General features: G+C 33.3%; 1 protein-coding gene across 3 annotated transcripts; it reads right to left on the bottom strand.

Annotated features, from left to right (window-relative positions):
* Positions 1-5,724: 5,724 nt before the first annotated feature.
* Positions 5,725-13,173, bottom strand: LOC11413460 (dol-P-Glc:Glc(2)Man(9)GlcNAc(2)-PP-Dol alpha-1,2-glucosyltransferase). Of its 3 annotated transcripts, none has more exons than XM_024771174.2 (9): positions 13,025-13,173; positions 10,437-10,607; positions 10,241-10,329; positions 8,304-8,637; positions 7,361-7,634; positions 7,097-7,234; positions 6,804-7,008; positions 6,151-6,293; positions 5,725-6,065 (listed from the first exon to the last, which is right to left on the bottom strand). In XM_024771174.2, exons 2-9 carry the CDS (start codon positions 10,524-10,526, stop codon positions 5,806-5,808), a joined length of 1,533 nt encoding a protein of 510 aa, XP_024626942.1. In that variant the 5' UTR covers positions 10,527-10,607; positions 13,025-13,173; the 3' UTR covers positions 5,725-5,805. The 3 variants fall into 3 exon arrangements, with proteins under 3 accessions (XP_024626942.1, XP_003623063.1, XP_024626943.1); XM_003623015.4 differs by lacking the exon at positions 13,025-13,173 and adding an exon at positions 11,448-11,862; XM_024771175.2 differs by lacking the exons at positions 10,437-10,607; positions 13,025-13,173 and having other exon boundaries at positions 8,304-8,596.
* Between the last annotated feature and the right edge of the window lie 1,854 nt (positions 13,174-15,027).

Genomic DNA, 15,027 nt, shown 5'->3' with positions numbered 1-15,027 from the left:
GAAAAGGAAAAAATTATATAAAACCTTGGAGGATAAAAAATCTGATCCAGTCAATCCAAGTGGATCAAACCTAACGGATAATACATAAAAAAAAGATCAACAAAGTGGATTCAACCCTAATTAATTCTAACAAACGAATACCATTAACGATAGAAGTTTGTGAGGGCAAAGCGGATCCATAATTTGGCGAATTGATCGATCTTCAACACAAAATCGGATCACGTGCCATCAACTCCATGCAACAACAACAACAAGCATTAACGACTCTTTCAAGTCCATACAGTCTCATGTCAATCAAGGATTTATGGGATACAAAACACATACATATTCTTGAGAGTGGGGAGTAGATTCAACCACCAACACGGTAATTAAAAAATCCACACGCACGAACTGTTTACTGCTATGATCAACATCAAATTAACAGTCATTTATGGCCCAACATAGAACCGCAACCACCTCCCAAGAAAGGGAGGAGACGGCGGATTCGAATGACCCACCATAACCAATCAACACGACGGCGAAAAAGGTCTAAAATGGTGGCAAAATAGAGGATAAAGAACGGACCCTTTCTGGTTTCAACCAAACCAACGCGGGGTTCTGCCATTGAGAAGCCAACATACAGAACCAAACAAGATCGCCGGTGACAACCAACAATTTACGAATACCAACAACTCAGCAACCACCACCCGTAGCAGATGCGGTACTGGTTGAATCGGAGACCAACCACACGAATTGTTGTGGGAACTTGAAAAAGGGTGGTGGGGTGGTGCGGGGGGACGACGCCACTCATCGCACCATTGTTGCATGTTGGTACATCGTAAGTGATGAAGGTTTTGGAAAAAAGGGGGTGAGGTGGCGGAAGATTTCTAAAGAGAGGGCAGAGCCATAATGGTAGATTATAACAGAGTTGGCATGTCCCCAACTCTGTCTCAATTTTAAATATGAAGATAAAGTACTACATAATATTAAAATTCTGAATGAAATCAAACTAAAAAAGTCAAATAATATCTAAAAAAAACTTATTTATGTGTAAATCCTGTTAAAATTTTTTAAATAAAATGTATCCCGTGCTTGGCACGGGGCGTTACACTAGTTAAAATACAAAACAGCCCCCTATGTATTGGATCTTTGGTAGTTTTGGCCCCCAAGATCACTTTTGACTTAGTCTTCGCTGACGTGGCACTCACATCCCTTAAGTGAGGTGTCACTTGTCGACCATTGTGGGTGCCACGTCAACGAAAACTAAGTCAAAAGTGGCCTTGGGGGCCAATACTGCCAAAGATCCAATACATAAGGGGTGTTTTATGTTTTAATTAGTTAGAGTGCCAAAATCGCAACTTTTGAAAAGATAGACGGCTAAAAGTGCAATAAGCCTATTTAAAATGGAGAGGATGACTCAATGAGTTAGAATCCTCTATATTTGTGGTATAGGTTAAATAATAATTGATTTACGTAGATATATTTCTTTTAGGGAAGATTTACATAGATATATTTAAGGGTGCTGCTAACTGGTGTTCCCGGGGTACGGGTTAAGGAACAATAAAATTGACGAGTCTCATTTAATTTACTTCAATTAAAATGAAAAGATAGTCAACTTAATTAAAATAGAGAAACACTGCATTTAGTACAGTTAATTACAATGGTGATCCTTCTACACACAACAAACGTTTCCTTTCATTTTGTTTTTCTTTGGAACTCTTTGAATCATTTTTTTTAATCCACTTGTTTCCTTTCGTATCTTAACAAAAAAAAAAAAAAAATCTTCCTATGAATTTTACTCTAATCGGTTTTTTTTTGGTAAATTTTTTTAATCACTTTTTTCTTTCAAACGAATTCACGGGAAAAAAATTCAAATAGCCATGAATTATTTTCTTCCGGTGAAAAAATCTACTGTTTTTTAAAATTATTAAAAGCTGTAAAAATCTACTGTTTTTTAAACCATGAATTTGAGAATTGAGAGTATTGAATAGAGTTTTTATTAATTTTAATTAGTTGACTTATTTTACATTTTGATTGTGGTAAAATAAATGAAATCCACGAATTAATTGTTCCTTCTGGAGCATTGGTTAGCATTGCCCTATATGTAATTATGTTTAATAAGTAATTTTTTTTTAGATGTAGTATTAATTTATCGCGTGTGATACGATTATTCTTACATTATTATTATCTTTATATTAGAGGATCTCCAATAAACATCACATCAAAAGTCAATAAAAAAATTAATAAGCCAATAAACATCACATTAAAAGTCAGTAAACAAATATTACTATAATAAGGATTTGAAACATAAACCTTCATTTATATGATGTTTTTCCACACCTAAATCTCAAATTGGAGAGATGGAATTTTCAAAGGTTTATTGGGTTTGTACTTTGTTTTACTTGTTTTCTTCTCTTGTTTTGGGTGATCATGGCTTTAAAATGTTATCAAAAGATGTCTCTACTCTCCCGTCACTACCTAACAAAAAACCAAATGTTCCTCCACATTCACCACCACCTCCTCGGGCACATTACACAAATTTGAATTTTGAAATGTTGCGAAAAGGTGTGCATGTTCCGACATCAGAACTCAACCCAAAATCGATTACTTCTCCACCTCGACTACCACATCGAAGACATTCGAATTTTCAAATGTTACCAAAAGGTGAGCGTGTTCCACCATCGGGAGATAGCGAGAGGCAGAATGATGTTCCACCTGATCATAAACATTAGTGGTGTTGTCTATTTATTCATCTAGCTATGGTATTGGAAATTTTAATTCTGCACCTTTGCATGCTCAAAAGTCAAAATAAAATTATGATATTAAAGGTTGTAGAATGCTTAAATTTATATTTTTATAAACAATGGTTATAACCAAAGAGTTTAAATTCAAACAATATTGTGATATTATTTAGTGATGTTTTGGTTCTCTTGTTCGGTATTGAGTTAGATGATCTTATATGAATACTTTTAATTTTCTTTTGTATTTGAATAAAGAGTTCAATATATTTGAGGTCCTCACTAATATACAACCTTTCAATATTAGTCTCTATGTGGTAGATAGTCTTTATGATAGTAAAAGTGACGTCTCTAATTTTAGCGTCTGTTAGCTTCTGATTTAGTAACCTCTAAGTTTATTCGGAGACAAGCCAACAAAGTCGCTCATAGTTTTGCTAGGATGACTTTGCATCATGTTAGTTCCATATTAAGATCTCATCTTGTATATCTACTATTATTATAAATGAAATGGAATAAGTTTCTTCTTGTAAAAAAAAATAAAATATTAGTTTCTATGTGTAAACAAAAAAAAAATTAGTCTCTACTCATTTCACAAAATAATAATACTAGTCGCTATTAAAATTTTATTATAGTTTTAGTCTCTGACATTTTTATTGTTTGCATATTTGGTCCCTACCATCAAATTGTTGATGACCAAATAAATAGAGATGCCATGTAGACGAGCCACTTAGATGCCACATGGATTAATTTAATGATGTGGCATGACATGTTGGAAAAAAATTATTTAAATTAAAAAAACCTAATGTTTATTTCACTTATTAATGTTTATTTCCCATTTTTTTAGAAGTTAAATTACATAAAGAAGTCCTTTAAATTATTTAATTGTAATAAGTTTGTTGTTTTTTATCACTTAAGTACTTTAAGTTATTTTATTGTTATAAGTAGGTTCTTTAAGTTGTTTTTGTATCACTTAGGTCCTTTAAGTTATTTAACTTTAACAATTTGAAGAATTTCAAATCTTAAAAATGTAAGTTACTCGACATTTATAATTTAGTAGGAAAAAACATAAAGGAACAACTTGTAATAATTAAATAACTTAGATGTAAGTGATAAAAAAAACTAAAAGACTAACTTATTATAATTAAATAATTTAAGAGTTGTGCTAAATAGTGTTCTAAGGGCAATGATTAAAGAATTCATTAGTAGAAGTTTTATCTTAGAAATACAAATTTTTACTTAGTAATAATTACACAACTTTTTATTGCAAAGTTACTTATTTTAGTATTTTAACCAATACTCTGAGCATATTAATTAGCATTCTCCATTATTTAAAGGACCTCCGATAAATTTAGTTTTTTTTTTAAAGCAGGCTCTTGGAAATTCATTACTATTAACGTTCAACACTAGACATATATTGTGTAAAAAAAAAAAAAAAAAAAACTGGACATATTTAATCTTCTTCACATGTTCGATAGACTTCCTATCTCCTAATAAAGAAAGACATAGACCATGCTGTTAAAAAGATACCGACAGAAAATTAGAAACTTACTAATTAGATTTCCAAGTAAAAGTAATACTCACTCTATTTCGAGTTAAGATATTCTCCATTTAAATTTTTCTTCATTTCTACTATTTGGAGAGATATAGACACAAAAATTCTTGAATATTAATGATAGTCAGATCTATTTAATGATATGACCCACCACCTATTTTATGTGTCTATATCTCTATTTCACGATGTATATCGTTTTAGCAAAAAATATTTGCTTTAAAATAAATGTTATTTTCACTTTTTAATGCAGAATAATTATTTTTTTTCCTTCCAATTTCGCTCTTTAATTATTATTGGTACACTACACTTAAAACATTAACTTCTACTTTACATTTATGATGATTAAAATACACGCCAATAGTTGATATGGTTAGTTTGGTAAAAATGATAGTACTCTTCCGTCCTACAATGTATGACGTTTTGGAAAAAAAAAATTGTCAAATTATAAGTCGTTTTGCAATATCAATGTAAAATTATTCATGTTCTTCCTAATTTGCCCTCTTCTATTCTCTTTTTCCAAAAAAATTTATTCAAGGTTCTCATAATCCATAATTCACTTTTTATTCACGGTTCTCATGTATTTATTGTTATTCACGGTTCTCATACTAATCCACATTAAATTGAAATTAATTGACCAAATTTGTAGTGTGAGAAAATAAGACAAAGTTTACTCTTAACTACAATCATAAGATAGAGGCGTGAAGAAGCAATAAACGGGTGTTTAGTTACTTACCAATATGCTCCTGGACATCTTCATTCAAACATGTATCAAAAGAGAAGATTCATGATTTGAAGTCATATTGGTAAGTTTTTGTTTAGTTCAATAATCTTAATTCATAGGAAAAAAGAACAGCCACACACTAATTTTTTTAGAGGGAAACTTGAAATATTTTCATGAACAAATTGGAGGTTTTTTTTTAATCAAATGAATTTTTTCAAGTTTTTACATGGAAGAAAGAGAGAAAGAGGTATCGTTGCATTGTTTCATTATTTCATTGCCTTGGTAATGCAATGGAAGATAGAGAAGGAACCGTGTGAATTCATTGCCTTGGAGTTGGAGGAATTTGGGACGGTGACAATCAAGTTGGAGTAATTGTGTTGCCAAGGATAAAAGAGGAAAAAACATATTTAATTTTAACAAAGTTCACAAAAGTTAAAGATTTCTTAATATGCGTAAAAGTGCCAAAGCAACGTACAATTTGGAACGGAAGGAGTATGTTTTTTGACTACTTTATTGCATTCCTTAAGATGTGTGCAACAACCTTAAACAACACTTATTTTGAAACAAAAGAGATAATAGAGGTATGAGAGGGAGGGAGTGGTGGAGAAATAAAAACTGTATTAGCCAAAGACATTGACTATTATTTGCCGTTTTGAGATTTAGAAATATGGAATTAGCATTTTCCATTATTATATTGAAACACATTGACACCATGATTTAGAATTGTGCATTTGTTTTGTGCAGGTCAAATACTTAAATTGTATGAAAGTGAAATCAATTCTTTGATTTAATTTTTAATAACACATTAAAGTAAGTCACCATATAAACCTTTGAATCCCAGGCTCATGATCCCAATGAAATGGCCGAAACAAAAACATAATCATTGTAAAGATATTAACACCAACATATAGCATTCCTGTAAGAAGCCATTGTTGATCATCCCTAATGTTACAGTGAAGTACCAAGAAATAGAACGGTATGGTGTAATATCGGAACTCTATGAGTGGAGCTGGTACAAGAACAGCAGCTGTAGCCAAGAAATATGCCAATATCCATAACTTACTTCTAACTTTCCCTGTTTGAGAAAAGACGATAGTTATAACGCGACACACAATTAAACGAAAGAAAATACAAAATACTTAGTTTGGCAATGAACTAACCCAACATATGGATGATTGAAAACCATGAATACATGTAAACTGGCACCAGAAGATATTTAATTGACCAGTGAGCCATGATGACTTTCCTCCAGAGATAGAAAGGGTAATGCCGATTATCGGCAAGAAGGTACGGATGAGCTACACTGCAAAAATCAATTGAAAGACACTCAGCAAAACAATTGAGATTAAGTATGTCTTAGAATGCATCATAAGTATTAGTTTTCTTGTATTATTGATTTAGAATGAGTTGAGCTTCATGACTACGTGCATGTTAGGATTGGCGATGGCATTTTCGGAATCACAGTGAGCAACCGTGATTTTTGGCAAAAGTTGCATTTTGAAGCTTTAACAAAATCACGGTGGCACCACAATTTTGTCAATTTCACCACCAATCCAAACATATAATTCATGCAACATGCATGAAATTTTTTTCGCTTGATATGAAATCAATGGATAGAATGGTTGGGCAAACAAACTGTATCAAATTAAAATTAAAGAATATACGGCAAAATGCTTTTGGAAATACTAGCTTCAAATTTTCCTGTAAAAGAGAAAAATCATACTGAATTCACCAGAATATGCACTTCATTATTGAAAAATCAAAATGCAGATTCTGCTTGCTAGTTAAACAAGTGATAAGAGTTTGATGTAACCTGAAAAAGTGTACAGAGAAAATGCCAGCAATAAGGGCCAGAAACATCTGAATGTAACTAAGGGGCCTACTTCTCCAAAATGACTGAAACAGGTCCACAGCATGGGTGAAAGTAAAATGCATGGGAGCCTGAGCCAAAACAGAAACTAAACTAAAGTATAGTATCTGAGCAAAATGTGGGGTAACAGCATGTGCTTCTTTTGCACCTGCAGTGTCAGTAATATATGTTAGAAAGAGGGTCTTATTGGCCAAATAGATCACAAAGGATAACAAGGAAATGAATGTTTTATTTACCTAGAACAATACTTCCATTCCAATAGACAAATAAAAGAAACGCCATCAACACGATGAGAAAGGGGCTAAATGAAATTAAAAGCTCCCACTTCATACGCCATAATGTTAATAGTAATGCCCAAATTTCATTAACCAAATCTGCAAAATAATATTAATGTGTTTATGTCACTATTGCACAATTAGGAGGAGTGGGATGGGTTAATTTTCTGCCATGTATAAGCAGACCTTGCCGTTTTCCTAAACATGTATAAGCAATTAGCAAACCTGAACAGAAGGAAGGAGAAGATGCATTTGTTTTAGGCAAAGTGTGCTCAGCAGTATTTACAGCTTTAACAGAGGACTTTCGCCTTTTCAGATTTGAACCCTTTGCCCCTGTACCAGTAGCACATGTGAAATCATGCTCAATTGATACATCTGACTTGGCTGTTTTTGCATTGCCCTTTCCGTGCATCAGAGACATATCAATTATACCAATGCATGCAACAAAAAGGACCCATATAATATTTGTTTGTCGAACAACAACTGCAAAGGCTCCAACCTACATACACAATATTGGATTGTTACTGCCACTCCATAAAATACAATTACACATAGAATTATCTATATACATCGCGGTGCTAAAGGTGAAATAGTCCACACATAGTAAGTGTCTAAACCTACTCATCAACATACATAAAGAAAACTTGTAAAAAAAACAAAAAATACATAAAAAGGGAAGGAAGAAAAAAAAAATTGACTTAGAAGTTTAAAATCTAGACTAGAAGCAGCATACAACAGAAAAATGATAGAAAAGATCCATTAATCTAAGAATAGCAATGAAAATAAAACTAATTCACATAGTATAAAAATAGTTTTTATAGTGTTTTTTCTGAAATCAAATTACCACAAGTACTTTACTAAGTACATCTCATCTTGAATTCACCGTGTCTTCCAATATGGATAAGAATATACTTTTTCCCTAGTTAAATGCATAATGTATCATAATAAGAAACAAACAAGGTCTGTGGCTCTGTGCAGTAAGTATGTTCAGTAACACATATCGAGTTATAGACATTCAGTAACAAATATCAAGTTATAAACATTAGATAACTGTATCTGTAATCACACGATATTAAAACAAAGCACTTAAATAAAAACGATACACCAAAATAAATATAGATATCAACGTATATACATGTTTGCAATATAAAGTCTAAATATACCTTACCAATGCACTTAACCAATAATTCTTTTTCAAACTTGCAAGATACATAGCCAGCACTGCGGTAACGGATGCAACATCCGTATAATAAAGAAAAGTGAAGAACCAGTGAAGGGGATACAAGGATAGGACAACAGCATGAAGCATTGCCTTTCTATCACCAAGTGTTGGCTTCAAGTGAATAATGATGTCGTACAGAATTATGCTGCATATGACTGCTAAGACACCATTGATTGATCGAAGAATGGCAGCAGAACACATATCAGTAAATGATGATGAAGCTTCTACACAGAAAAAGCCTGGAAACAAAGAAGCAATATGGGCAAGTGAAAGATAGTACCTGCAAAAGTTTTTATATCGGAATGATCAACAATGGTATTTGATACTGCATTTTATTACAGATAACTTATATTTGATTGTATATAATATTCATCTAGGTAAAACAGTTCAAGTTCACTCAAAGTCCTAATCCTCAGATTTGAGCAGTACTTAAAATATTGTCTTCTAACAGAGCCAGATAGTTACAAAGAATTTAGCAAACATTCACCATTTTTAATTATTCATGAGAAGCAAGTTCTTTCCCAGATGTGAATTGTGTATTTACTTCTTCAATTAATCGTTATATTCATTACATAACCTTATTAGCGTGGTTCTTTATTAATTATACTACAGCTAGATCAAACAAAACCATCCAATTTCAAATAGCTTGATGAGGAGTTTTCTTTCTACAAGAGCGCTCAATGAAATTTGTTTACAAATGACACCCAGAACAACCCTTCTCTACACATTATATGATGCCGATTAATCAATAAAGAAAATCCCATCATGTCCAGAAAATATCCAAATTTAAGACCATATATTCCTACACCCAAGGCTGTCAAGATCAAGTTTTTGACCAAGATCGGGAGGCATGAGCGCAGCATGCAAGATCGCAACTAGGATCAGAAGGTCCTACCTAAGTAAATGCGTAGGAGAGGGGAATAGCAAGATCGAAAAACATAAGATCATAAATACTAGTGTTTGTGTGTCTATATGTATACTGCATAATTCACAATTTTAAAAATAGAACAACCAAATCCACACAAAAAAAAAAAACTACTCAAAGATTAAACATAAAACAATCAAGTTCACAAAAAAAAAAAAAAACTAGTAAGAGCTTAATGATAAAACGATCAAGTCCATAAAAGATGGTTGTGACTCGTGGTTGAGGACGAAGGTCGTAATCACACGACTCTGAGTAAGAGAGAGTGAGAGGCAGAGATGGTTGTGAGAGGGAGGGAGACGACTCACTCAGGATCGCACACAATCTTGCGGTTTTACGATCCAGAAACGATTTTGCTACGATCTCACATCAACCTAGCACAAACATGGGATCTTGCGCACGATTTAGATCGGAGGGCATGAGTAGGATCGCAAAGTCATATAATTTACTATTTAAATCTAGATCATGATAACCTTTCCTGCAACCTCTTCCTTTCCAAGTGTTCACGTGAAATATATTCAATACACCAATACAAAAACTAACATACAGTACAACAAAGTGAATGTTCTTCACAAGCTAAAAGTTGGTGTCTACTATCTAGTTCTGTTCTTCATCCTATCATGTGTTCTTTCCATTCCATTTTCATTTGATCATGTATAAGCAGTTTTTTTCTTTTATGGCTTAAGTGTATGGGGTCCAAGGACAAGGCATGCCACATGCTTCAGCGAGGAGTTATAGTATTATTTACCAATCGCCTAACAAGGGGGACCACCACCAGTAAGAATTGAACCTAAGCTTCTCAAGCAAAGTGCTTGGTTCATTACAAGCTGAACTAACCTCCATAGGAAGTTTAATATAAAAGTTCCTTGTTTATTACCGAAAAACAGTATAATATAAGCTAATGAGATCAAATATGTCCTAAAGATGGAGACAGGGAGCGTAAAAAGTTAACAGAACATACAGGCCAGGAGGGGTGGTAATCATAGGGTCCCAACTTCCAAAATTTCCCTTGCAGTACTGCTGAGCCTGTGGTATATGAAATATCTCATCCTGCAGATCATAAATATCAGTTATATTGAATGAATGGTAAAGTTCTTTAGTGTCATTTTAAATATCAGAAAGTGTCTGTTCAACTTGTTAAAAAAATGTGTTCTTACCATATATGGTTCAGGAACTATGTGATTGACCATTATGGTGATAGGAACAACCCATGAGCTCACTATTGCTGCAAGAGCTAACTTTCCCATTTCCCCCTCTAACTTCAACTCTATGCAACAAAAAGTGTAGATCAATGTCGCGTGCAACAGCTAAGACTTAGCATGCTCAACCTGAATTGTCAAACAAAAGTCTTTCCATAAACGACCAACAAGTAAAACAATTTATCTAAAACTTGTTACAGTAAAAAAGGTGAGAAGTAAACTGAATGCAAATACATGAAGTAAAACAGGTAGAAAATGAAGTAAAGTAAACTCATGAAAACCTAGTACTACTATTTAGGCTTAATAGCAGTTTTGGCCCCCTAAGTATCACGAAGTTGCGATTTTGGCCCCCTAAAAAAAACAATTACAATCCAACCCCCTAAGTTTAGCCCCTTTTGCAGTTTTGGCCCCCCAAGTCAACGCACATGTGGCACCTCACTTAAGTGAGTAGGACGCCACGTGTGTAATTTTCAATTCAAAAATACATACAAATGCCACATGTGTAATGCTTTAATTAAAAAAAAAAAAACTCTTTTTCTCTTCTCTATTCGTCTCCTCTCAAATCTCTTCTTCTCTCTTCCTCTTTCTCTTCTCTCTTCATTGGAATTGCAAAAGATAAGATTGGAAACTATGATAAGAATGCCGCCGGTGGAAAAATAATCATCAGAAAAGACAAGCTCGTTTACCTGGAAGCTTTAAACGATAAACACTATTAATGAACTCAACAAAATATTTCCTTTGCCTCAAACCACTGAAACAAATAGGTTCACAATGCTTGAAGGCACTAAACAAAAATAATGCTTTGTGAGTTGTGACAACACTCACATGTCAACGTTAACAATGTCATTCCAGTTAAAATTTAAATAGCCCAGTGGTGTTAAAATAAAATCTGCTACATATCCTAAATACTAGTACAAATATTAGGAAGTAAGGTCAATAGATTTTTCATGGTATAAAGTTTAAGAAAACCTGCAGACAAGCCAGTTGCATTAAAAGAAAAATCAGTAAACAAGGGACTGGCGTCTTTCAAATTTCTCCTCTGTAACCTCCAGATTCAAAATAATCCTTCCTATTATTTGCAATTGCCACACTCATCTGATGTTCTAATTTTGGACAATCGCGGATACGATCACCAAGCCCGCCACAAAACGCACATCCCTTGACGCCACTTATTTCATTATCTTCCAATGGATCAATCAACTCAGCCAAAGCAGGGGGATATTGAGAAAGAAAAAAAAAGTGGGTTTTGTTTTGTGGAGAAGAGAGGGTTTATAGTAATGGTTATGGTGGTGGGTTGGTGAGAGTGGTATGGAGAGAGAAGAGAAAGAAGAAGAGATCTGAGGGAGACGAACAGAGAAGAGAAAGAAAGAGTTTTTTCTTTTGGTTTTTTTTTAATAATTAAAGCATTATATTTAAGTGAGGTGCCACGTGTGTTGACTTGCTCAAAATTGATATGAGGGGCCAAAACTGCAAAAGGAGCTAAACTTAGGGGGCTGGATTGTAATTGTTTTTTTAGGGAGCTAAAATCGCAACTTTATGATATTTAGGGGCCAAAACTGCTATTAAACCTACTATTTACACATGGGAAATCAAGTGTGTTTATATTCAGATAGACTATTGAGTTCTCCACGATACAACAAACTGGGTATAGCACAAAACATGTTACTTCCTCCGTCTCATTTACATTGCCATTTTAGCATTTTATCCCTGTCTCAATAATTGTCAATTTAGAATGCCAATGCAGCATTTATTATTTTCCCCCACTAATACACCCTTGTTTATTAAATTCCACCTCAATTAACTACTCCACTAACTACAATTAATAAGAGTGCTTTAGTAAATGACACTAATTTTATCATTAAAATAAAGTTAACTAATCATTTCCTTAAGGCTGTGCACAACTCTAAAACAACAATTACAATGAGAAGGAGGGAGTATATGCTAATAACTAACCAAGCATCAGTATCGACGGAAACTAAAATGGCATCTACTCGACATCAATAACAATAGGCTCAAGCTATTGAGCACCGACACTTTAAATTGAAGACGTACTATACTAACATTAGTGGCCATATTAGATCAATTATATGTTTTTAAAGAATTACTGGTGTCTGGTGTTTGTGTCGGTGTTTCATAGGATTCAAGGTCTTATTAATCAAGCATTAAGCAAACATAAACAAATTGCTTATGCCCCAATTCATATGCAGCATCAATTTTAAGTTTTATCAACAAAAAACAGAAACAAATCGGGGTTAAGCTACTCTTTAGTAAAAATAATATGCAATGTGAGTAGTTAAATAATGAATGCACAATAAATAGTGAAAAAATAAAAAATAAAATGTTTGTGAAGAGGCACATTACAACACTAGAAAATAAGAGATCAAGTAAATTTGCAACGAAGTCAGAACATTAGCGATCAACATTTGAAGATAGTGTACCAACTGTGATTTAACAACCGCGATGGATCGCGTCGTTGCACGCGCACCACGGGAGGGTATGGAAAATACGTAAAAATGAAAGAGGAAAAGCTAGACGGAGTTACTCACTGTTTGTGGCGGCCGAAAACCAACTCCGGCGGCGTTTTCCGGCGGTGGATTGAGTTCAGTGCGACGGCATCTTGTTTTTCTGAGATGGAAGGAAGATGGCAAAACGGCAGTGGACGATGGACGATTTGCCTCTCCAAAATGAAAGTCGACTGGGCTTTGGGATTAGCTTAAGCTTGAGTCCACGTGGATGTTACACATCAACACTTAACGGCCATGTCACACGGTTAAAACCAAAAACAAATGGATAGACCAGGTGTTGATACTGTTTCTTCATAATTTTATACATTAACGATCTTTTTTTTTTAAATAAATAGCTATTTGTTAATATTTATATTTTATAGAACATCATTTCATACAAAAAAATAATTGTTTATAAGAGTTATGATAATTTTTTTACATATTATCGTAAAAAATAATTAATGTTCTCAATTATAAGTGATAAAAAATAAAATAAAAAAATTAATTTTATTTCGTTTCATAAAAATTAATTTTAAAAACCAACTCATTTAACAATAATTTAAAGAGTTATCTGAACACTCTAAAAAAATTGGTGATTCAACGAGGAACAAATAATCGAACAATAATCGAACAAGTGACAACACTACCAACATTAACATCACCATACCTGAAGATGGATGGATAATTGGAAACTTTGATGCGTGTCTTCAAATTCATGGAAAGTGGGGTATTAGAGATCTATTTTGAAACATGTCTGAATATAATCATACTTACTATGATTCAAATCACGTCTTTTTTTTTACCACAAATATTGCAGTTATCACTCCTTCCTATATACAGATATACCCATACAACTTCCAACTTACTGAATCAATTGCAAATAACATTCTAGAGTCTCCAAACCTCTCTCCCCACTTGTTCTTTAGATTAAACACTTTTTCTAATATTAATTATTTGTGGAATTTGAGTCATAGATTGCTAGAGTGCTATAGGAATCATACATTAGTTTCTTTTGAGGAACTTGATTGAGGATCAAGTGTCTAAAAGAAAAGAGGGATTTCTTTCCACCTCCAAGGGGAATTGTGGGGGTCTTTCTAACTTCTCAAGTTCTGGGGGATCTAAGCTTCGAACATAGCAAAGAAGAATTCAAGGTGATGAAATTCTAAAGATTACGTGGGAGCTTGGGTTTCAAAGACTTAGAGAATTTCTAATTTAAGAATTCTTGAAGATTGATGGTGTTCTGGTTGCTTAGAATTGAAGATTAGGGTGATCGAGGGAATATCATGTAATCATAAAAATTTGTAAACATTTTTCAACAATAGTGTAAGTCCTTGATAAAGATGTTTTCTATCAAGAAGAGTAAAGGTACCCTGAAACAATGACGAAAGGGGAACCATTATAAATTCCGATGTTCTTCTCTTCCCTATCCTCTTAGATTTTTGCATTCATAATTGTATATGATTTCTATGTTTGAAACCATTTTGATCTGATTGTGATTACTTTTATTGCACTTAACCTAATCTCAATTACTTCAATTGAGATTCTTTCAAATTCAATTTTATTACAATCAAAATTCAATTAAGTTTCAAACCATTGATTCATATACCATGTGTTCATTAGTTGTTAGTGTGATTTATTGCTAAAGGTTTTGTTAAGTTTGTTTAGTTTTGCAATTTGTATGCTTGAATATTGATATTTGATTTGCTTAATAAGATTCAAGATTTAAACTTCTCATTTCATCTTTAAATCTTAGTTATTGATCATTGTCTTAAATTTGTTATCATCGTTTCACACAAATTCAATAAGTCACAAGTTTACTAATCCAGTCTTTCGCAAAAACCTTTTGAAAAGCAAAAAACACTATTCACCCCCTTCCAACGCACCTTCTTGTTCTTGATATAGACCAAAAATTTTGAGGTTAGGAGGTTAAAGGACTTTAATTTAGCTTTAATGGCATGTGGGTTTGGAGGTTATTGAAGGAAATGGAGAGCTTATGGTATAGGGTGTTAAGCACTGGTTATGGTGAGGAAGGTGGGAGATTGCGG

The sequence above is a fragment of the Medicago truncatula genome, chromosome 7 (genome assembly GCF_003473485.1).
Source record: "Medicago truncatula cultivar Jemalong A17 chromosome 7, MtrunA17r5.0-ANR, whole genome shotgun sequence".
Taxonomy (NCBI): domain Eukaryota; kingdom Viridiplantae; phylum Streptophyta; class Magnoliopsida; order Fabales; family Fabaceae; genus Medicago; species Medicago truncatula.
The sequence above is the reverse complement of the archived record's forward strand: the minus strand, read 5'-3'. Positions and strand labels throughout refer to the sequence as shown.